This window comes from Choloepus didactylus, chromosome 7 (assembly GCF_015220235.1).
Source record: "Choloepus didactylus isolate mChoDid1 chromosome 7, mChoDid1.pri, whole genome shotgun sequence".
In the NCBI taxonomy this organism is placed as follows: Eukaryota; Metazoa; Chordata; class Mammalia; order Pilosa; family Megalonychidae; genus Choloepus; species Choloepus didactylus.
In genome coordinates, this window is record NC_051313.1 from 72,717,165 (window position 1) to 72,743,098 (window position 25,934).

Sequence of the window (25,934 nt, forward strand, 5' to 3'; positions counted from 1 at the left end):
ATTCTTTTTTTTTTTTTTTTCTCTAATGCTCTCTCTGTCTCTCTCTCTCTCTCTCTCTCTCTCTCTCTCTCTCTCAATGAAGACGCTGAAGCAAAATGACTACTATTCATTCACTGAATAATTTAATCAAATATAAGATCCAACTAAAGAAATGTATATAATTGATTGTCTAAAGGCAAATTCCTGAACTTCCTCATAAAACCAATTTAGAGCCATTCAGTACAAAGTACAGACCATAAATATTACCTTGCTAGTGTTAGCAAACCTAAAAAAAGTGAAATCTGAAATCTATAGTAGTTTAGTTTATAAATTAAAAAAAAAACTTAGACTGCAAAATTAGAATTAAAAGTTATTAAATATAACCCTATGCTTAGATGGTACCATGCATCTTCTTAACATGTTTTGCACTATTCACAAATACTTACAGTGATTAAGACCCAGGTACAAAATACAAAGACCAAGCAAACTAGGTCCTTTATATATAAATTACTACCCACATCTAGATGACCAGTTTTAACTCCTTCCCAGTTCCACTCCTACAATATCCCTTCAGTAAATTCCTTTCCTTTTTTGCTGAAAATCTCTCTGCTTCCAAAACCTCCCCATACCAACCCCATCCTGCCAGACTTCTGTGGCAGGAATGGAAATAGTTGGGTAAAAGGACAGGAGAAGAGGATGTTAAATCCAGGGACACTGAGCACTCCCTCTCAACTATGTTCACTAACTCACACCACAGTTGAATTCCTTCCAGCTTCTGTCCCACACTGTAGTGACCCAGAGACCTTGCCCTGCTCCTGTGATAAACTACTCCCAAAATATTCTGAGACTAGAGATGCCCCGATATGTAGCCAAAGAACAGCCATACATATTTATGAGCATATCTTCATCTTCAATAAACGTTAGCTGTCAACACGGTTTAACAACCCATGTTCATTTGGATTGAATTATTTGGAACAGATTAAATTATATATATTATAATTTGCTTTGAGAAAATATAAGTGAAAATGTTTTGGAAAAACTGATATCCAAAAGGTTAAAAAGTTTTAAAAGTTGCTACACAAAACACCAGCCCTTGTTTTGCAAAAAATGTGTTTTTCCATCAAAATTCATTTCTGAGAATATACAGATAGCTGATGTTTCCTATACAGTCAATTTCACTTTGCCTTTCTATTCTAAAGAAAATTCAAATTAATAATTTCTAATATCATTATCAGAAACGGACAACTTTAAGAAAACTTAAATCTAAGTGTAAGGCCCATTTGAAACTAGACTTTAAATAAATGTTTCAACTTAGAATAAACTAGTAGATTTATTGATAAAGCAATATTCTAATTTTTAAATTTTTGTATAAACACCAGCAATAAGAAAAAGCACCAAATTCAAAACATTTCAATAATATAAAAGTTTTCATAGTATATTATCAATCTTTCTCTTGCTGATATTCATAATAATTATGCAGCAAGCAAAGCCAATCTTATGCCAAGCATTATTTCAAATACTGAGAATTCAGCAGTGAACCAACAGACAAAATTCCCTGCCCTCACAGAGCTTACTTTCTAAAAGAGGAAGAAAAAGCAATAATATAAATAATAAGATTACATAATATGTTAGATCCTGCTAATCACTATGGAGAAAAAGCTAGATAATGTGAAAGGGAAAACTGACAGCATGGGTGGGGTTGAAATATTAAATAAGCTGTTTAGGGAAGGCCTTCATGACAAACTATTTGAGTAATGACCTAACAGGGAAAGAGTGAACCCTGACGACATTTGGAGAAAGAGCATTTCTTCAAGGGTGGATGGGGATGGGGTGTGGAATGTGGTCAGATAAGGTAAATCCTTGTAGGCCTTGGTAAGGAACTTGATTTACACTGAATTAAAAGAGAAACCACTGAGGCCTTTGAGAATAGAAGAGACATGATCTGATTCACATTTTAAACAATCAACTCTACCTACGGCAAGGAAAGGTCAAAATCAGAAACAAAAACCCCGGTAAGACAAAATGATGAACAAAACTTGGGTGAGAAATGAAATGCTAGTGGTTTGGACAAGGATCAAGCGTAATAGCAGCAGAGGTAGTGGCTAGAGTTTGTGTTTACTGTCTAGGCAAAGCCAACAGGATCTCCATTTGGAATGAATGTGAGGAGGTAGGGCATGAGAGAAAAGAGAAATTAAAAAGACTCCAAGGAGTTCTATGTAAGGGTTTTCTAGTATTTTTGCAACTGTCCCATACATTTGACATCATTGCAAAATAAAAAATGCAACAACAAAAAAAATCACCCTCCACTTTGTTAGGTTTAGGCCCAGGCCCTCACACCACCCCTGCCCTTAGGAATTTTGCAATAGAGCCATCGCCCCCCCACACCCTGCCCTAGGAACCCTGCAGGTCCGAAATAAGCCACTGCCCCCACCCTTAGGAATCCTGAACTTTTAAAATTTTAAACTTTCCTGCTCCCAAGCCCCAGCTCTCAAACCAGCCAACGGAAATCTGCCAACTACTACCTTTCCTAAAAGTAGCCACTGAAAGACTGCAAACCTAAACCTGCCAGTCTCCCTGACTGTAAACAAAGAACTTCCCACCATCTATCCTTCATAAGCCCTCCTGTCCCCTTGGCTCAGGGCTGTCGCCATCTTTGGCTTCATCCCCCCTGCACACGACCGGACAATAAAACTCCTTTTGATCGAGTTTTCATCTCTTCTCTTCTCAACTGAAAAACCTAACACACTTGTCTTTTAGGTTAAAAGAGAATGAACTTTCCATTTTAGATAAAACTACAAGTATTGGAAAGTTCACAAGTGTCTTTCAAGTTCAGGATTCACACATTTAAAAAAAAACAAATTGTGATGATTAAATAATTAACTGACATTTATTCCTTTTAAATATAAACATGAAAAAGAAAAAAGACTCTGAGGTGTAAGGGCAAACCCTTATTTCAATAATTAGCAAATTGTAATCTTCAATTTATTATTAAGTAATATTAATGTGTAAGCAGCATGTCAGAATTACAAACACCAACTTTCTCCCTTAAACATGTAGAAATCACCTACACTTTGCACATTGTCATTTTTCTTTCCCTTCTTGCAGTGCGCATGTAGTTGATTTGGCCTAAATTAAATGTCAATATGTTTCTTAAAATTGAGTTTCTTTCAAAGTCTGTCATTCTCCTGTGAAAAGTCAAATTCTCATTTTCCATGGGTAGCATCTCTGAATTTCTACTTATTTAAGAAAAAAAAAAACTTTCTTTCAAGTTTGACAGCACTTCAAGGGCTAACAGGGGAACCACTGCTGTATTTACACTGCAGCTCACTTTTTAACACATTTGAATGTGGTCCGTATCTCAGCAGGAAAGTTCATTAAAGCCCTTAGCATTTAACCACTGTTTTTACTCCTGGGAAGGCTTGGGTAAGGGCAGCTCTACAATAACAGCTCCTGTTTTACATCAGTGTGACAGCTGAGCTGTGTTTTAAGGAGAAAATGAACAAACGGTGTGGACAGAATTGAATGACAAAATGAACTCCTGGTTATAACACTGACCTAGGCTCTTCCTAAGTCTATGAAAAGCCCACTACAAGTTGAAGTAAAGGAAATTAATCAAAGGAAGGACAGTGCTTTTTTAACTTTTTAAAAAACGTTATGTAGAAATAAAAAGTACACAAATCATGTCAACTCAATTTTCAGAAAGTGAACCTATGTAACCAGCACCCTAAACAAGAAACTGATGACGGTTACCAGCAATCCAGAAGCCTTCCCTCCCCTATGCCCTCTTCCAATTATTAAATCCCCTAATGATAATCACTGACTTCACTTCAAACATCATAATTAGTTTTGCCTATTTTTGAAGTTAATCTAAATGGAATCACACAGTACATACTTATTTGAGTCTGGCTTCTTAAAATCAAGTTGTATTTGTGAGATAAAAACACACTGTTCCAGGAAGTTTTTCTTCATTCATTCTCATTGCTGAACAATATTCTATTTACTTATTACTTATCCATTCTCTAGTTGGTAGGCATTTAGGGAATTTTATAGTTTGGGCTATTACAAATAGGGTTCCTATGAACATTGCTGTACTTATCTTTTGTTTTGAGTATACACTTATGAGAGGAATTGCTAGGTCATAGGGTTTAGATAGATAAAATTGCCAGACAATTTTACAAAATGATTGAACAAATTTACACTCCCAACAGTAGCTTATGAGAGTTTGGGTTGCTCCACATCCTTGCCAATACTTGGTATTTGGGTTATTTTTCATGTTAGAAAAAATGGTGTGTCTTCAGTAGTATTAGATTATAGTTTTAATTTGCACTTCCTAAAAACTAAAGAAATTGAGCAAGTTTTCATATGTTTATTGAGAATTCAGATATCTTCCTTTGTGATGTGCCTCTTCGAGACTTCTGCCTATTTTTGTACAGGATGTCTCTCCTGTCTTTTTCTTTTTGACTGTAAGAGTACTTGATATTTCTGGATATGAATTTCCACTAGTTTCTCCTATCTATAGGTTCTCTATTTGCTAGGGAAGTAAGGGACACACTCAGTGGTCATCTCCCAGCCTTCACCTATCACTCTCCTTTACTCCTGCAGGCAGATGTTTCAGAATGTTTCCATTTTGCAGGCTGGGGGAGACGTTAACTCCAAGAGAACAGCCTGACCATCCCTTGAACACAAAACCAGGAACAAGCAGCCCAGCTTCTTGCTGGGCTGGGAACTCTGCACAAAGGTTTCTTGATACATGGTTTTCACTCAGTGGCAGGGCCCCCTACCCCTGGGGTCAGCACAGGGTCCCTTGTCTCTGACCCTGACCAGAGCAGTTGGCCTTCCCAGGAGGACCGGACATAATGGACCTCGAAATCATGAGCCCAGGAACATGGAGTACCTCTCTCATTAAAAGAGGCCCAACCGCCATTTACCAAATTGAGAAATGTCAATTACAAGCCAGACCCCCAAAAAGGGTGCAGAGAAGATATTCTCCGAGGGGCCACACTGGGCCACTCATGGCAAGCGGATTTACATGTCCTATACCTTGGACATGGTAGACACCTATTCAGGCTATTGGAAAAGCAGCTATGACATCTCCTCTGATCAAGGATCCTTCTTTACTGCACAAGCCACTCAATGATGGGCCCAGACTCATGGAATTAAATGGGCCTTCCATGTCACCCATTACCCACAGGTGCCTAGTATTGTGGAGAACATTAATGGCCACCTAAAAAAGGAACTTCGGTGTCTGACAGCTCTCATACTGGACGGACTGTCCACCTTACTCAGGCCCTCTGAAAGCTGAACTCAGCAATTCTCCAGAAGGGAAACACAATCTTATCCCACTTCCTAGCACAGTGCAAGGGGACAAGAACTGGGGAGGAACCCAGGCTTTGTGTATATCTGCCCTTACATCCATCAAGATGAGGACTGGCCCCAAAAGGGATGCGCTACTTGAACTCTCCTCTTCAGCCACTGTCAAGAGATCATCCCATTGTGGAGGCAAGGAACCTGACCAACTTCTGGCTCTGCCATCTGCTCCCTCCTCCCTCTCCCCTCTTTGCTAAGTCTGGATTGCCACTCAAGGCACTGATTTCCTCTGCCTTACATACTAACATCATGAAGTCTTTCATTTATACCTTGTGATAAAAATAATGACAAAGCTGTTGGCTGTACAGTTTTCTTCAACCCTGACAATCTGTCAGGATGCAACAAACTTCTGACATAATGAAACTGGCAAATGGCTCAGTCATCTTTCCAGTAGCATGCCCGAGATGACAAGTGACTCTCTAGGAGTGGGCTGTACCCCTCCAGGGTTTATCTTCCTTTGTGAAGGAAACAAAATCTCCACTGGTTGGGCCACTCCCTGTATAAGTCGTTAGACAATGACAGGACAATGCAGCCTTGGGTTTCTGAGTATCCCCTTGAACAGGCCCACTGGCTGCAAAGTGTACAAACAAATTCTATGTGGGACCTCTTTAGCTGGCTGAGGGTGGGGGTGAGGGACAAGGGAGCATGGATGCCATCATTACTCCAGACAGTCCTGATCACTCTGCTTGAAGTAATGGTATACATAGGTGAAGCATTCCAAATGTACTACAGCTACTGGTATGACCAAACTTTTACTATCAACATTGTTGAGAGCTATTCACCAACAGGCCTGACCCATCTCTGTCTTTGTGTCTGAGGTGAGAGATGGGCTTACATTGTAGAAGTTAATGTGGAGGAGGCTAGGCCTATTCAAGAGGTCATGGGGTGGACTACTAGAAAAGTCACTAACAAGCTCAGCAGCAATCTCCCAGTCCTCACCTAGCGCCCTCCCTTCCCTTCTTTCTTGTTTGTGTGCCAGTGTTTCAGTATGTTTTCATTTAGCAGCCCAGAGAAGACATTAGATCTAATGGAACAGCCTGTCTGTACCTTGAACCCAAAACTGGGAACAAGCAGCCCTTGCTGCTTGCCAGGGCAAGAAATCTATACAAAGGTTGCCTGATACAAGCTTTTTGCTCAGTGGCAGGGCCCCCTCCCCGTGGGTGTATAACTACCCATCCCTTGGATAGCACAGGGTCCCTCATCTCCAATCCAAAGCAGGGTGTCAGAGCTTCCACACACAGACCCTGACCCCACACAGTTAGCCTTCCGTGGGAGACAGGCCGTAATGAGATCTCTTTCCTTGTTCTTTGGACCCTTTGTGCTGTGTAAGTAATAAAATAGTGATTTGTTGAGAATCTCTGCTGTGCCTGAGCCTGTGTTCCCACAACACATGGTGTAGCAACTCGCTCCACTCTGTTTACTATGTTATTGGTGTCTTTTAATAATAAACTTTCTTAACTTTAATGAAGTCCAATTTTATCAGTCTCTTACTTTAATGTTAGTGGTTTTTTTGTTCTATTGAAGAAATCTCCCAGCATAAGATCATAAAGATATTTACCTATGCTTTCTCCAAGGAGCCTTATCATTTTTCATTTCAGGATTAGATCTACAATTCATCTGGAATTGACTTTTTGTACTAAGGGTTAAGACACATTATCTTCCATATACATGTACAATTGAACAAGCATCATTTATTGAAAAGACCATCCTTTCCTCTCTGAATTGCAGTGTTACCTTTGAACTGAATCAGACAGCCAGTGGGTCTGTTTCTGGACTCCTTATTCTGTTCCATTGGTCTATCTGTCTGTTCTTACTTACATCATTACAATATCTTAATTACTAGGCTTTTTAACAGGTCTTGATATTTGGCAATTACATCCTCTAGCTTTGTTCTTCTTCAAGATTGCCTTGGTTATTCTTCGCTTTACAACTGATTAACATGATATATGTGAACTTATTTGGGTCTTCCTTAATTTCTTTGAATAATATTTTGTGATTATCTTTATACAGTTCTTACACATCTATTATTAAACTTTTCCCCAAGATATTTGAATTTTTAAGCTATTTTGCATGGTATTATTTAAGTTCATTTTCTTTTTGTCTGTTACTAGTAAAGAAAAATGTAATTGATTATTGTATATTGACCATGTTTCCAGATAGCTTGGTAAATTCACATAATTCTAATAATTTCCCTGTAGATTCTACTAGACGTTTCTTATATTCAAATTATGTTACCTTTTTATTTTTCCTCCCTTTAAGTATGGGCATCCCTTGTTGCTTTCTCAACAATCCCTATTGCTGATCTCAAGGGTAAAATTGTCAAAATTTCATTCTGAAACACAATTTTTGCTGAAGATTTTTTGTAACTACTCTTTATCAGATTGAGAGCATTCTCTTCCATTCCTCAGTTACTAAGAAATTGCCATCCTGAAAAGATAGTGAATTTTAACAAATGCTTGTCTACATAAGAATAATCATAAGATTATTTTTCCTATTTTCTGTTAATGTGGGGAAATGCATCAGCTGCTTTGTGAATGTTTGTGAATGTTAGAGAACGTTTGCACATTTGAAATAAATCTTTTTATATATTGCTAAATTTGATTTGCTAATATTTTGTATAGAATTTTTGCATCTATATTCATAAGAAATATGTCTGTAAATTTCCTGTCTTGTGCTAGCCTAAACAGATTTGATATGTAGATTGTGCAGGCTTCATAAAAAGAGTCTGAAGGTTTTCCCTCTGTTTCTGTTCTATGGAAGAGTTTATTAAGATTATGTTTTGAAGAATTCACCAATAAAACCATTTGAGCCTGAAGATTTCCTTCTATGATGGTTAATTTAAATGGACTCAATTTCTTTAACAAATATCTAACTATTTAGATTTTCCAATTCTTCTTTTATCAATTTTGAGTAATTTATATTTTCCAGGAATTTGTCCATTTCATTTAAAACATCAACTATATTTGTAAAATTGTCATAATATCTTCTTATTATCTTCCTACTGACTATAGGCTCTGTGGTGATATTCCCTGTTACACACCTGAAATATTTATATTTTTTTAAATATATGAGATATATTCACATACCATATAGTTATCCAAAGTGTACAACCAGTTGTTCACAGTATCATCACATAGTTGTGCATTCATCACAACAATCAATTTTTGAGCATTTTCATTACTCCAAAAAATAAGAATAAGAATAAAAATAAAAATAAAAGTAAAAAAGAACACCAAAACATCTCATACTCCTTTTTTCACCCCATCACTTATTTACTTTTTGTCCCCCTTTTCTCTATTCATTTGTCCATACACTGGATAAAGGGAGTGTGAGTCACAAGGTTTTCACAATCACACAGTCACACCATATAAGCTATATTGTTATACAGTTGTCCTCAAGAATCAAGGATACTGGATTGCAGTTCAACAGTTTCAGGACATATGTGATATATTTAACTTAAGTTTGCTCTATTTATTTCTTTAGTTTTGTTAAGGGTTTATCAATTATATTAATCTTTTCAAAGGTCTAATATTTACTTTATCAAGTTTCGCTATTGTACATCTTCTGTTTCACTGATTCCTGCTCTTTTATTTATAAATTTCTTCTACCTTCTTTGGGTTTTATTTTCTTTCTAGAGATGGGAACTTTGATCATTAACATTTTTATTCTTTCTTGCCTAAAATATATGTATTTACAGCTATAATTTCCCTCTGAACAGGGCTTCAGCTGCATCCTGCAACTTCTGATATATCTTCATAGATGCTCAGTTGCGCATGTATTTTCTAATTTCAGTTGCAGTTTCTTTCACAATCCATGGTTATTTAGAGGCACATTAATTTGTATGAAGTTGAGGCTCTTCCAGTTGTCTCTCTGTTCATGATTTCTAACTGAATCCCAATGTCAAATCAGAGGACATATGCTGAATGATTTCAAACTTTGAAATCTGTTAAGGTTCTATTTATGGCTCAGAATTTGGTCAGTTTTTACAAACGTTCCATGTTCAACTGGGAAAAAAATGTGAATTCTTACATAGTTCAGTGCACAATTAGGATAAGTTTATTAATTGTTGTGTTCAGATATTCTATATTACTTTTATATCTTTTATATAATATCCCCTACATATTACTGAGTTTTTGTTTGCTTGTTTGATCAGCTTTAAAAGGAGTGGCTCAAAGTCTTCCACTGTGATTGCGGATATCTACATCTTTTAGTTTTGTGTTTTGTTTGTTTCTTTTGTTTTTTTGTTTGTTTATTTTACATATTTTGAAGCTATATTTTTGAGAACATAATAGATTTAGGATTGTGAAATCTTCATGTGGATTAATCATTTTAGCCTTATAAAATATCCCTCTTTATTTCTAGTAACGCTTCTTGTCTTAAAGCTTTATTTAATTGTAGTACAAGTACACGAGTTTTCTTTAACTATCCCTTTACTTTCAACCTTTCTGTGTCCTTATATTTAAAGTATGTCTCTTTTAAGAGCTTCATGTTTGTTATTTTGCAAATGAAGTCCGATAATTTAGTCTTTTGCTAGGAGTATTTATTCCATTTGTATTTAGTTTAATTACTTATATAATTGGGATTTTATCTACTATGATACTGTTTTCCATTGACCCCCTATTCTTTTGTACATACTTTCCTTCCTTCCTTCCTCCCTCCCTCCCTTCCTTCTTTCCTCCCTCTCTTCCTTCCTTCCCTCTTTCCCTTCCTCCCTCCTACCTTCCTTCCAATCTAGCCAAATATTTTTATTACTCTATAGTGCCCTTATTAACTTGCTGGGAATTGATTCGATTCTCTCACTATTGTTTCAGTGGTTGCTCTAGAGATTACAACATGCATCTTTGACTTATTATGATCTAACAAAAATTTTACACTTAGTAATCTTTATATAAAACCACAGAATATTTTAACCCCATGTAAGCCCCTCCTGTATATTGTACTATTAATGTCTTACATTTCAAATTCTAAATTGACTTAAAACTCCACATATAACTTATAATTATATGACTTAAAACTCCACAAAACATCACTAGTACTGCTTTGCTCAATCAATACTGAGTTGATCTTATGTTTGCCTCATTTCCATGTTTCCTTCTAGGATTATTTTCCTTCTGTCTGTGGACTCCCCTATAATATTTCTTTTAGTGAAAATCCGATAGAGAGAAATTTTCTCTATATCTGTTTGTCTAAGCTGTTTAAATTTTATCATACTCTTAAAAGGATGTTTTCCCTAGTGTAGCACATTCAGCAATTTTTAAATGTCACCATCGTCAGCTGGCTTTTATCATTTCTGCAGTAAATTCAGCTGTCAATCTTACCCTCTTCTGGGGGTACTGTGTTTTTTGTCTTGCTGCTTTTAAGATTTCCTCTTCATCTTTGATATTCAGCAATTTGACTATGATGTACATGGGTGCGGTTTCTTTGAATTCATCCTTCTTAGAAGTTCACAAAGTTTTCTGAATTATGTGGGCTGATGTTCTGGAAGTTTCATGAGAGATATTTCTCTCAAAATTGCTTCTGACCAACGCTCTCTCTCGTCGCCTTCTGGAATTCTAATTGTATATATGACAAACCTCTTGACCAGATCCCAAATATGTTTGAATTTTCTGTTTTAATTCATTGTTTTTTCTCTTCGTATGTGTATTTTCCAATTCTCTATGGTAATTCTCCACCCTTTTACCTCTTTTTCCCCTTGTTTCTGTATGTTCCTAAACATAATAAAGTCTGCCAACTACAATCTGGATCATCTGTGTTTCTGCTTTCTATTGCTATTTTATTTTATTTTCTTTTTTTTTTTCCTCTTGGTTACTGTTCAAATAGTCCTGTCTCTTCACATACACAGTAATTTTGAATTGAACGCTGATTCATAGAGGTTCCAGATGATGGGAGGATTCACTCCTTGTTCTGCCAGGCAGATAGGCAGAAAGTAAATTAGATTAATCCAATAAGGAAGTGGGAGAAGCAAAGAATATGTTGTAGGTTTGGGAAGATTCAGATTACTTCTGGTTTCTTTCTAATTAAAGGATCTGACTCTCCACAGCTTTCAACTGAGAGCATGATCATACTTGCTCTCTTCAGCACCAAACGATGGCTGGATTTTTCAGTTATTTTCTGCTTAGCTCTTCAGCCTCCCACTGTAAACGGCTTTAAAATTTGGCAAATATCATGAGACATCAATCAGCTGAGTGTTCAATACCCCTCAAGTCTACAGTTTGGTCATTAAAGGCCCACAAAACATGGATTCTCTGTGCCTTGCTTCTCAGATTCTAGTTCAGAACAAATTGGCAGGTGCCCCAGGTAGAAAGCAGCTGCATATCATCAGTGTCAATTTACCACTACTTTCAGAGCTTGCAACTCTCATCTATGATGGTCTTAAACTAATCTCCCCACCCTGCCCCAGAGTAGGTCTTCTAGGCAACTCAAAACGGGAATTTCCATTCTACTTATCAGAGGTTTTCAACTTAGCTCTTTAGCGCCCCATCCTGCGCAGGTGCAAAACTGAGGGGAAAAATGGATATGGTTTTTAGGCTCACTTAAGTCTCCAATTCTGTCACTGCAGCCCTGAGCAATATTCAAAAACTCTGCTGCTTTCTCTGTCCCCAAGAAACTTTTCAGGTTTATACCTTCCAACAATCCTTAAAGGCTTAAACAAAAAGTTTGGCTATGTTTTTAAAACATCGCATTCAAATTAACCAATTTGTCCCAGAGTCATTTTACAGTGCACAATATACTAATGTATGTGTTTAATAAATCATTTTTACATTTAATTTTTACCTTTTCTTGATTAGGCATTTCAAAAGATGCATATTAATAACACATATGAATTGAGCTGAGGGATCTGATTTTGCCATAAGACAGAAACAACTGATAAAACACAACACCAACTAAAGGGAATTATAAACCTAAATTTTTATTTGCTATAGAATTAATAAAGACGAAGGAGAAAAGTTTAATCACATTTAAAAAGAACTTGATTTTTTTATATGACAGTTTAGCTATGTGGCCCTCTTTTTAAAAATCATCTCTGAATCCTAGAACAAAGCTAGGTATCCAATTATTTCTCTTTTGCTATATGAAAGGGATACAGGAGATATACCAAGGTCCCATGGCCAGCAATGAAGAAAGTCACAAACAGACTTTCACTGCCACAACTGAAGAGTCATAAACTGGGGGGGGGGGGGGGGGGGGGGGGGGGGGGGGGGGGGGGGACATGATAAAAGCATCCCGACACAAAACTAAAATAATGATGCTAACAAGTCAGAAGTCTGATGCATCACTTTCTCATTCAGTAGAGGTCTCTAGTCTCCTCTTTCATCTTTTCCAGTTGAAAAGAGCCCTAAAGAAGCTGGAACTATATTCCAGAATCATATAAAAGTGCAACCAGTAGATATAATAAAAGAGGGCTCCACTGAAAGAAACTGATATAAATATAAATAATTTCCCCCCTTTATTTCTCAGCCTCTCCTCTTTTTGCTTTCATGATCACCAGTTTATGGTGTTAATCATATTTGTGTTTTACTGTAAGCTGCTACAAGTCCTTTTTGGATGTAGAGGGTATATAAGTAAGTGAATTAAGTTCTAAAAATTCTTGCCCTGACCATCTATTACTATCCCCAACTGCTTCATGATAGAACATTGTATCTCCACACAAAAGCATAATTCATACTAAAAATACAAATCCCAGGATAAGTGGGCAATATGTGTTGCAAACAAAAAGCCCACTTTGGTACAAAGGCTATCGGCTCCAGTTTAACCATAATCTGGAAGACTTGCCTATTTGAAAGAAAATCCAGTGTCTGAATTTATTTGACAATGTCAGCAAAAAGCATTAAATTATTATTTTCATGCAGTCATGAAAAAATATTCTAATTATGGCAATTACTAACATAAGGGCTGAAAAGATTGTTAAAACAATTTGTAACCATGTCAAGTGTTTAGACAGTGTCAAGCAGCACAACAGAAGCATTTATTATAACAAATCTTAAATCTTCTACTGTTATAAAACAATCTTCACCTGAAAACACCAATATTACACTTTATAACATAGCAGTAATAGCAGCATTATTTTAATGTAACTAACCTAAGAAATAGCCTAAGAAAACCATGACAATGCCAAAGTTCTAAAAAATAGTAAATGTAAAATATCCTACATCTTTGAACTCAGTTGCTACAGCAGTAAATCAAGAAAAAAAGCTTAATACATGTGATTGTTATCTAAACTTCAGTTGATAAGACCATCCAAAATGAAAGCACTTGACCTTCCTTATGTACCAACATGAGAAGAGATGCACTTTAATTTATCTAGACATTAATGTGAAAGATACCAGCTGTAAACAAGTAAATGAGAACAAAACTATATCCTTAAGAGGGGACTACATGTCTTCTCATGAAGATGGTGCCGAAAGAGAAGAAGGAAGCCCCTGCCCCTCCCCAAACCAAAGCCAAAGCAAAGGCTTTGAAAACCAAGAATGCAGTGCTGAAAGGTGTCCACAGCCACAAGAAAAAGAAGATCTGCCCTTCACCTACATTCCAGCGGCCCAAGACACTGCATCTCAGAAGACAGCCCAAACATCCTCGGAACAGCGCCCCCAGGAGAAACAAGCTTGACCACTATGCCATCATCAAGTTCCCCTGACCACTGAGTCAGCCATGAAGAAGACTGAAGACAACAACACACTTGTGTTCATTGTGGATGTCAAGACCAACAAGCACCAGATCAAACAGGCTGTGAAGAAGCTCTATGACATTGACGTGGCAAAGGTCAACACCCTGATCAGGCCTGATGGAGAGAAGGTGGCATACGTTCAACTGGCTCCTGACTATGATGCTTTGGATGTTGCCAACAAAATTGGGATCACCTAAACTGAGTCCAGCTGGCAAATTCTAAATATAAGTTTTTTGACCAAAAAAAAAAAAAAAGAGGGACTATATGAATCCTAGTCAGGCCAAAGCTCAAGAGGAAAATATAAATCAGAGCAGCCAAAAAAATAATGATGTAACAGTCAAACTGCAACCCTTAGTATTAAAGTCATATAAAGAGTTATCTTTTAAAATTAATCATGCCCATTTCTTTTGGAGAGAAGAAAAATGAAAATTCAGCTAAACCAATTACCTGACTAAATTAAACCTAGCTTATTGGACCATAACCATAAGAACTTAGAAACACAGGTGACTTCTACATCCCTTATTTGTTCTACTCCATTACTCAGACAACTCTGAGCTGGCTGCACGAAGGACACAGTTTAGTAATATTTTAAAGAGAAAGAACTAGGGGAGAAAAAAGAAACCCTAAAATGATTTGTTTCCCTGGGCATCACCTGATTTATCTGGCACACATTTCTTTCACATTGCAAATTTAAAAGTTTTAAATCAGTTGAAAATGCTCACAAAGCTAACATTTCAAAAAAATTCTTCACAAATAGCCCAACAAATCTGGCAAAAGATTTTGAGGAAATGACATCCATTTCAACCATGACATACATCATATTCATACCTTGCAAACTGTATCTACATCCCAAGGTATTATAGTCCTCAGATCGATGATTTCACAAGACACACCAAGCTTTTCTTGTGCCAAGGAAGCCACTTCTCGGATAACATGAACCTGAAATGAGGGGGAAAATATGCAGCAGATGACTTCAGGGATTTAGGCCTGAAAACCTAGTTGAATTTTAACAACAACATATACAGTGTTTAAAGCCAGAATTATGAGACTAGGCCAATGGATGGATCCACCCGGCCGACAAAGTAATCACAAGAGATGGCAAGAGCTGGGATGAAAAAGGAGATAATGAGTGCAGCAACAAGGAGTGAGGATGGTAATAAGGGCTTCAAAAGAAACAGTGTAAGGATAAATTTTCATAAACTGTGTAAGGAATACATCTTTCTAAGCCCTCAGCATATTTTTTAATGACTTTACCCTATGCTTATATATTTTAATATGACTGAATATGACTCCCCTTCAATCAGAAATCAGTACCGTGTATAGATGTAACACCAAAGCTAAGCAGATTTCCATTTGAGATATAAAGAAAACATCTTCAATTCTTCATAGTATTATGGTTAAAAATGAGAGCTTCTAATCATAACATGAACATTAACAATTGGGATAAATGTTACTGACCTGAGTGCCCCAGGCAACTAGAGTAACATCACTCCCTTCCTGTATGACTTCCGCCTGGGATAGTGGGATGTTGTATGGCTCTACAGGAACCTGTTCCACTGAATACATAACAGGAGGAAAATTAAAGGTTAATTATTTTTTTTTCATGTTACATTTGTGCATAAAGGAATATAAGAGCTTCATTGTGGCAAAGCTTTATTTATTCTTCCCCCAAATTCCAAAAGTTATTCATAACAGAAATAGCATTTATTATATGGCTCCATGACATTATTATATAGATGAACAAGTACAATACAAATGTATAAAACATATAGGCTATCCTGGAACAGAAAAAGGACGTTAAGTAAAATAAAGGAAATTTGAATAAAGTATGAACTTTAGGCAATATAATGTATTGGTATTGGTTCATTAATTGTAACAAATATACTATACTAATGTAAGATGTTAATAATAGAGGAAACTGGGTGTAGGGTATATGAGAATTCTCTGCACTATCACTGTAATTTTTCAATAAAGCTAAAAGTGTTATGAAAATAACAAGTTTATTATTTTTAAAATATATCTGATAAAACAAGTTAGACTGAAATAAGCTCTCAGATATGTTTTCTATCAAGGAGCAAGTTTATAGAGGGGGAAAGAAAACAGAAACAAAAAGCACATTGAACCAAATTTTTAAGCACATTTTATTTTTGCACCTTGCATCTATGAATACTTCATCAACTACAGCAACTGACATCATCTTAGTTTTAAAGTTGAATACCGTAGAATTCAGAGATAAAACCAAATCAGTAGAAAAATAGGGGAAGGAAACAAACAGACAAAGGTACCCAGTGTTCTTTTTTACTTCAATTGCTCTTTTTCACTCTAATTATTATTCTTGTTATTTTTGTGTGTGTGCTAATGAAGGTGTCAGGGATTGATTTGGGTGATGAATGTACCACTATGTAATGGTACTGTAAACAATTGAAAGTACGATTTGTTTTGTATGACTGCGTGGTATGTGAATATATCTCAATAAAATGAAGATTTAAAAAAAAAAAAAAAAACAAATCAGTGCTACTAAAACCAAAAAGAAGAGTAGGCAACTGGTACCCCAGAAATCTATTTTATGATTTATCTGCTCAACCAAATATACACAATATAGACTCAACTGAATCTGAGAGGAAATTATAAGTGAATTTTTAAAGGAATTTGCATAAGAGGTAGATGAAATTGCCTAATTATTCTGGGAAGCCTCTGTGAATACTTACGTGAGAGCAGGATAATAGTGGAAAAGCTGGAAAAGTTACCTTTTTTCCCATTTTCCCCATGATCTTTTATCATTGTTACATATATTAAAAAAAATTCAAATAGTATACAATTGAAAAATGAAAGTTAAAGGTTTTCTCTGCTCCTCAATCAGCCCTTCCAACTCCACCGCCCAGAAGTAATCAAGGTTAACAATTTCAAGGGTATCTGCAGTAGATAAATCTCCTGGCACCCAAGCTCCTGAATTCTCTTCCTTTATTGGGTAAATCTCCCACCTTATGAGGCAGAGACCTTCATTCACTACTGAAGTGAGTTCCACACACTTTCCCAGTCTCCACTGCAACAAAGGCACAACACTAGGGGTTCTGCCAATCAAACACACCACACCAGACTCTGAATTGTACAAAAGAGCAGCAACTGTTCAGAATCCATTCCAGAGTACTGGTAATAGTGGAGGCAGATCCAATATGTGGGTCAGTGGTATAAAAACTGCAGAGCTAAGAGAGCTGCTGGGGCAGTCTTTCAGAACCAGTTATGCAGTGGGACTTAGGATGCTGCATCTACAAATATATCCTCTAAGCCTGGTTCCCAAGCAATCCAGAGATCTGTGAGCTATTTAATATCTTCAATATTTTATGCTTATTCTAGCCCGAGCTGTTTTCATTTGCTTGAAAACATTCATTTGCAAAGAACCACAATTAAGTATTTTTTCAGATATTTGCAATATGCAAGTATCCATAAACACAGACAAATGTAAATCTTTTTTTTTTACAAACAATCATTTTGTAACAGTGTTCCGAACCTTTCTACAACTGACTTTTTTTTTCACTTAACAATATATCTTGGCTATGTGTCCAGGCCAAAATACAGTTGTTTAAAGTCATATTTAGAAGAAAAACTATCAAATGTAATTGTACTTAGCTACCAGTAATGTGGTGGGGAATTTTGCTCCTTGAATTTTTGTATACTTCTATTCCAGTGACATTTCTACAACCAGTGCCAGTGAGAGCTGGGTATTTTTTAAACAGTCAATATGAATAAATAAAGAAGAAAAACAAAATGGTAAAACCTATTAAACTACTTTTGTGAGTAAATCTCTAAGTGGATGACAAGTATGAAGTTGACCTGAAACATAGCATTTTTAAAAGTTATCCTATAGCCCACAAACTCTATGTTGAGTCAGATACTTCCACTGTTTAAACAGATTACAAGTCAAATTTTTGTAAATAAAGTTTTCTTAGAACACAGCCATATCCATTCATTTGCATACTGTCTATAGCTGCTTTCACCCCACAACAGCAGAGTTGCATAGTTCCAACAGAGAAGGTATACGGTCTGTAAGCCTAAAATATTGACTATCTGTGTCTCTACAGAAAAAGTTTGCCAACCCTAATTCTAAACCATGCTGTTGGAGATTAATTCCAGCCCATTAAGTTTAATCCAATATTAGAAAGATGGATGGATGGATGGATGGATGGATGGATGGATGGGTGGATACATGGATGGGTGGATGGATGGACAACTGAACAGATGGACACACAGACAGGCAGAGAGACAGGCAGAGAGACATATTCAACTAGAACAGTACATATTTTACTTAGCAGTTCTCAAGTGCTAAACCAAAATGAGGGTCAAGAACAAACTGACCACCTCTGGCAAACATGCCAAAGGTAGCACATAGGCTCTTTGCCATCATCAACTCCTCTTTCCCCTGGCAGCAAGATCTGTGTGCCAGTAGTACAGACTTGAAGCCAGTGCACACTCACTGTCTTTCTTGTGAGTCACTGGCTGCTGTTCAAGAGCCCTGTCTTCCTGCCTTGTAAATCAGTTGCCAACTGCCAATTAGCAAATTCCTGGAACTCACAACACTAAGGGCTGGTATAACAAAAGAAATGGGTTGGCATCCTGGCCCATTTCCTTTCAAAAGTTGCCAGTGAGAGACTAGCTGCTTCAATGTATTAAATAAATTATCCAGAGTAATACAACTTTATTTTTTAACAATTAATTATGGGACAACATACCAAACAAAGCTTTATACCCTATATCAAAAAGTATTATGCAGAGAATTAGGTCAGGACAAGACTTACATTAACAAAAACAAACAAAAACACTTTTTACATTTGTATAAATTTAATCCTGTGAGCAGGAGAATAAGAATACAATTTTAATATGTTCATTTATTTAAACTTAGGCAAAACAGGTCACCTGGAGAGCAAGCTATATTCACAGATACTTTTTAGTTACATTAATTTAAAAGATACTTATTCCAAGAGAAGACTATTTCAAATCAGAATTCATGCATTCCTACCCCACGGCTATGTGCTTTTTGAAAGAGTAGTTAACAGAAGTTAGGTCACAAATCTTCACATTACAGATTCCAATTTTCATGGCAGTGGGATGAACTGAAACCACTTCATTTCACCACATGGTGAAAACATTCAAATCTTAGCAGTAATGAGCATTCCACAAAGAAATCTTTCAGATATATATATTGATGAAAACGTATGATTTAGTAAAATAAGAAATCTTTCCAAGGCCAAATCAAAAAAGATGCAGTTGCTTGCTCAAATATCAGAAATATATTTTTTAACTTTTTATTTTGAAATAATCAGACTTACAGTACAGTTGCAAAAAAGAATACAAACACCATACAGAAAACTCCAACATCCACCCACTCTCCCAGACACTAGGATCCAGCAATTTTAACATTTTGCCACATTTGCCATATCATCCTGTCTATCTATCCATCTATCTATCTACCAACCAACCTACCTACTACCTATTTTCCATACATTTGAGAGTACATTATACACACCATACTCCTTGAATACTAGTATTTCCATGTATATTTCCTACAAGCAAGGAAATTCATGGGTGTAACCAACTTAGGTACAGTTATCAAATTCAAGAAATTTAATGTTGATATAAAGCTTACATTCTATGTTCCAATTTTTCCTCATGTCCCAATAATATCCTTTTGAGTCCATTCTCTTCTATTCTTAGATCTCATCCAGTATCATGTACTTCATTTCACTGTCATTATCTCTTTAGTTTCTCTTTTTTTTTAATTGTGGAAACATATACAAAATAAATCTTCCTACCTCAACCCCAACCCTTGAAGAATACCATTCAATAGGATCACATTCAGTGTTGAAGTACCCATGCTCACCACCATCCACAACTAGAACTTTCCCTTCACCCCAAACAAAAGCCCTATATTCATTTGCATTAACACCCCATTGTGTCTGCCCTCTACCCCTTATAACCTATACTCTACTTTCTGTCTCTATGAGTTGTCATATTCTGATATTTTCTTTCTGGTTACCATGGGGCTTAAATTTAATATCTTATATCTATAACAATCTCATTTGCTTGAAACCAACCTAACTTCAATAACATACATGAACTTTACTATGTTTCTATATCCCTCCATCCCACCTTTATGTAGCTTTTTGAAACTAATTACTTATTTACACATCATGAGTCCAAAATCATTGATTTATCAATACATTTTATGCCTTTCCCTTTTAGATCCTGTAAGAAGTAAAAAGTGTATTTACAATTCAAAAACATAATGGTACTGGTATTTATACTTACCCATGTCATTATCTTCACTGGAAATCTTTATTTCTTCATGTGACTTCAGTCAATTGTCTAGTGTCCTTTCCTTTCAACCTACAAAACTCCCTTTTGAATTTCTTGTAGGGCCAGCTAGTGGTGCAAAGACCCTCAGCTTTTGTTTATCTGAGAATGTCTTAATCCCTCCTTGATTTTTGAAAAATAATTTTGCTGGATATAGAATTCTTGGATGACAATTTTTTGCTTTCAGCACTTTAAATACGTCTTCCCGCTGCCTTCTTGATCCATGGTTTCTGATGAGAAACTGGCACTTAATCTTATAGAGGCTCCTTTATATGTGACACATTGCTTCTCTCTTGAGGCTTTCAGAATTCTGTCTTAATATTTGGCATTCAACAGTTCGATTATAACACAGCAAAGTGTGGTTCTATTTGGAATTTGTTGAGTATCAGACATGTCTTTCATTAAATTTGGAAGGTTTTCAGCCATTATTTCTTTAAATATTCTCTCTGCTCCTTTTTCCTTTCTTCTCCTTCTGGGACTCCCACAATGTGTATATTGGTATACTTGATGGTATCCCACAGGTTCCTCAGGCTCTGTTCACTTTTCTTCATTCTTTCTTTCTTCTGTTCCTCAGACTGGATGATTTCAATTATCTTATCTTCAAGTTCACTGATTCTTTCTTATGCCAACTCCAATCTGCTGTTGAACCCCTCCAAGGAATTTTTAATTTCTGTTACAGTGGTCTTCGGCTCTGTTTGGTTCCTTTTCTTATTTCTATCTCTCTATTGATATTCTCTTTGTGTTCACTTCATCAATTTCCTGATTTTCTTTAGTTTTTGTTCATGCTTTCCTTGGGCTCTTTGATCAAATTTAGGACTATTTTTTTTTAAAGTCTTTATCTGCAATGCCCTTGGTCTGAACCTCCTCATCCATGGTTTCTAATGCTGTTATCTTCTCCTTTGCCTGGGCCAACACTTCCAGGTTCTTTTTATGTCTTGTTATCTTTTGTTAAAACCTTACATTTTGATATTTTAATGTGTTATCACTGAAATTTTAAACTCTGAGGTATCTGTTACTTAACCTTGTATCCAGCTAATATTATGACAAAGCCTACCCTGAATGCCAGGGTCTAATTTAAAAAATTTTTTAAAAAAAAGAAGAAAAAAATCAAGAAGGAGAAAGAGGAAGAGGAAGAAAACAAGAAAATGCCTTTTCTAGTGTTTCCAGATTGATTTGTGCAAGTGCTCTCCTTCAGAGGTCATCCATACAAAGAGAAAAGAGAATAGTTCCAGGCAAAAGCATAGGGGCCTCCCTGGGCCTTCTGTGCATGCATCTCGTCTTTGGCATGTACATGGCTCTAGGATCCCCTGTTTACACAAATACCAATGTCACCTCTTTCCTAGGAAACTGTTTCTTCACACCCTCTTCCCTAGGAAATGGTTTCCTCAAAGTTCTGGCCACAGTCCTATAGCTAGCTTTCCATTTTGCCAGGCAGCCTCCTACAAACCATTCTGTAGGAGAGCTGTGTGAACCTCCTTCTATATGCAAGGCAAGTTCTAGAAGAGCCAGTCTTCAAGCCACCACCAGACAGACTGGGCCAGACATACATGTTCCCAGTATTTGCAAAGGGTTACTCTTCTCCCTCTGGAACTGGGACCAAGGATCTGCACTGGGAGCATAGCTGGCTCTGTGTCATGCCAGTAAGTGGATGGGGGAAGGGCCAGGAAGGATACCAAGAGATCCTACTGCTTTGAAAAGGCATTTTTTCCCGATTTGGCACTCACTCTGTTACTTCTCAGACAAGATAGACTTTTTTAATATATATTGTAAAATTTCCACATATATGCTTCCTTTCTACATGGAAATTCACTTACATTCATGCTACATATACGCTTATAGACACATGGCATGAATTAGCTCATACTGGCTCCATTTTATTTCCCAGCCTCCTCCTTTCTCCCTTCCAATTTTCTTCAAATTTGTTACCTTGCTTATAAGTCATCTTAAATGCATTTTTGGAATAATGCAGGTTATATGAATAATATATACACTATGTACAATACACATTTGTCCATTTAATATTTATTGTGTATACACAAGATGCTGGAATATGAAATTTTGAAAGGCAGTATGTGCCCTTAAGAAGCATACACTCAAGCAGAAGTTATAAAGATGGAAAAATATTATCATCAAGCAAATAAAAACATGATATAGCAATGAGGACAAACTGCTCAAAGAACACAGAAAGAAGTAACACTAGTTATGAGAATTAAGGAAGATCACAAAGGAGGGTATCAGTGATTATGGGGTCTTGGAAGATACCTGACACAAGAGAAAACAAAGAAAGCCATTCCATATAGAAAGAAAAAGTATATACAAAGAAATGGAGGTTTGAAAATGTGTGTCTTATGCATGTATGTGTGTACATTCATGAACACATGTAAACATAGATTTACATAATGTTTCAGGTAAACATGAATACTGAAATGAATAAATTATATTTCCAAGTCCTTGGAAAGCACTGGCCAAATCCTTCTGATTTAAAACCTTAATAATTCATGTAGAAAGCATCTGCAAGAAAATAACAGCTCAAAGAGAGCAGTGGGGACGGACACCCGGCAGCACCTCCTGGTCCTCGCTCCAGTTGCTCCTCCAGGAAAGTGGGTGGAAGGCCAGGAACTGCGTGGACTGGACACCACGGAGCGGTCTGTCTTTGGGCATACTTCATACAGCACTCATGAAAACGTGGAACTGCTGAGATCAGCGAAATCTGTAAGTTTTTGCGGCCAGGGGACCCGCGCCCCTCCCTGCCAGGCTCAGTCCCGGGGGAGGAGGGGCTGTCAGCTCCAGGAAGGAGAAGGGAGAATTGCAGTGGCTGCTCTTACCGGAAACTCATTCTACTGATTCAAACTCCAACCATAGATAGACTGAGGCCAGACACCAGAGACTCTGAGAGCAGCCAGCCCAGCAGAGAGGAGACAGGCATAGAAAAAAATCAACACGAAAAACTCCAAAATAAAAGCAGAGGATTTTTGGAGTTCTGGTGAACACAGAAAGGGGAAGGGCGGAGATCAGGCCTTGAGGCGCATATGCAAATCCCGAAGCAAGGCTGATCTCTCTGCCTTGGGCACCTTTCCTTAATGGCCCTGGTTGCTTTGTCTATTAGCATTTCAATAACCCATTAGATCTCTGAGGAGGGCCGTTTTTTTTTTTTTGTTTTTTTTTTTTTTAAATCCTTTTTGCTTTTTCTAAAACAATTACTCTAAGAAGCTCAATACAGAAAGCTTCAAAGAATTGAAATTTGGGCACGTCAAGTCAAGAGGAGAACTAAGAGAGCTCTGAGACAAAAGGCAATAATCCAGTGGCTGAGAAAATTCACTAAACAACACAACTTCCCAAGAAAAGGGGGGTGTCCGCTCACAGCCACCATCCTGGTGGACAGGAAACACTCCTGCCCATCGCCAGCCCCATAGCCCAGAGCTGCCCCAGACAACCCAGTGTGACGGAAGTGCTTCAAATAACAGGCACACACCACAAAACTGGGCGTGGACATTAGCCTTCCCTGCAACCTCAGCTGAATGTCCCAGAGCTGGGAAGGGGGAGCAGTGTGAATTAACAGAGCCCCATTCAGCCATCATTTGAGCAGACTGGGAGCCTCCCAACACAGCCCAGCAGCCCAGAACTGCCCTGGGGGGACGGCACTCACCTGTGACATAGCACAGTCATCCCTCAACAGAGGACCCGGGGTGCACAGCCTGGAAGAGGGGCCCACTTGCAAGTCTCAGGAGCCATACGCCAATACCAAAGACTTGTGGGTCAGTGGCAGAGACAAACTGTGGCAGGACTGAACTGAAGGACTAGACTATTGCAGTAGCTTTAAAACTCTAGGATCATCAGGGAGATTTGATTGATAGGGCCACCCCCCTCCCCGACTGCCCAGAAACACGCCCCACATACAGGGCAGGCAACACCAACTACACACGCAAGCTTGGGACACCAATTGGGCCCCACAAGACTCACTCCCCCACTCACCAAAAAGGCTAAGCAGGGGAGATCTGGCTTGTGGAGAACAGGTGGCTCGTGGACGCCACCTGCTGGTTAGTTAGAGAAAGTGTACTCCACGAAGCTGTAGATCTGATAAATTAGAGATAAGGACTTCAACTGGTCTACAAACCCTAAAAGAACCCTATCAAGGTCAGCAAATGCCACGAGGCCAAAAACAACAGAAAATTATAAAGCATATGAAAAAACCAGACGATATGGATAACCCAAGCCCAAGCACCCAAATCAAAAGACCAGAAGAGACACACCTAGAGCAGCTACTCAAAGAACTAAAGATGAACAATGAGACCCTAGTACGGGATATGAAGGAAATCAAGAAGACCCTAGAAGAGCATAAAGAAGACATTGCAAGACTAAATAAAAAAATGGATGATCTTATGGAAATTAAAGAAACAGTTGACCAAATTAAAAAGATTCTGGACACTCATAGTACAAGACTAGAGGAAGTTGAACAACGAATCAGTGACCTGGAAGATGACAGAATGGAAAATGAAAGCATAAAAGAAAGAATGGGGAAAAAAATTGAAAAACTCGAAATGGACCTCAGGGATATGATAGATAATATGAAACGTCCGAATATAAGACTCATTGGTGTCCCAGAAGGGGAAGAAAAGGGTAAAGGTCTAGGAAGAGTATTCAAAGAAATTGTTGGGGAAAACTTCCCAAATCTTCTAAACAACATAAATACACAAATCATAAATGCTCAGCGAACTCCAAATAGAATAAATCCAAAAAAACCCACTCCGAGACATATACTGATCACACTGTCAAACATAGAAGAGAAGGAGCAAGTTCTGAAAGCAGCAAGAGAAAAGCAATTCACCACATACAAAGGAAACAGCATAAGACTAAGTAGTGACTACTCAGCAGCCACCATGGAGGCGAGAAGGCAGTGGCACGATATATTTAAAATTCTGAGTGAGAGGAATTTCCAGCCAAGAATACTTTATCCAGCAAAGCTCTCCTTCAAATTTGAGGGAGAGCTTAAATTTTTCACAGACAAAGAAATGCTGAGAGAATTTGCTAACAAGAGACCTGCCCTACTGGAGATACTAAAGGGAGCCCTACAGACAGAGAAACAAAGACAGGACAGAGAGACTTGGAGAAAGGTTCAGTACTAAAGAGATTCGGTATGGGTACAATAAAGGATATTAATAGAGAGAGGGAAAAATATGGCAAACATAATCCAAAGGATAAGATGGCCGATTCAAGAAATGCCTTCACGGTTTTAACGTTGAATGTAAATGGATTAAACTCCCCAATTAAAAGATATAGATTCGCAGAATGGATCAAAAAAAATGAACCATCAATATGTTGCATACAAGAGACTCATCTTAGACACAGGGACACAAAGAAACTGAAAGTGAAAGGATGGAAAAAAATATTTCATGCAAGCTACAGCCAAAAGAAAGCAGGTGTAGCAATATTAATCTCAGATAAAATAGACTTCAAATGCAGGGATGTTTTGAGAGACAAAGAAGGCCACTACATACTAATAAAAGGGGCAATTCAGCAAGAAGAAATAACAATCGTAAATGTCTATGCACCCAATCAAGGTGCCACAAAATACATG

At 37.4% G+C, this 25,934-nt stretch overlaps 1 protein-coding gene across 4 annotated transcripts in view; it reads right to left on the reverse strand.

The window, feature by feature from the left end:
* BCKDHB (branched chain keto acid dehydrogenase E1 subunit beta) overlaps positions 1 to 25,934 on the reverse strand; it is a 268,629-nt gene that overhangs the window by 147,385 nt on the left and 95,310 nt on the right. For all 4 annotated transcript variants that reach the window (XR_005217874.1, XR_005217875.1, XM_037842956.1 and 1 more), the window contains exons 7-8: positions 15,470 to 15,567; positions 14,840 to 14,950 (exon numbers count right to left, since the gene is read on the reverse strand). Coding sequence is in view for 2 of the 4 variants with exons in the window: in XM_037842956.1 (XP_037698884.1) it covers positions 14,840 to 14,950; positions 15,470 to 15,567 (209 nt within the window). In the remaining 2 variants the exon portion in view is untranslated. The remainder of the gene's footprint in view (positions 1 to 14,839; positions 14,951 to 15,469; positions 15,568 to 25,934) is intronic.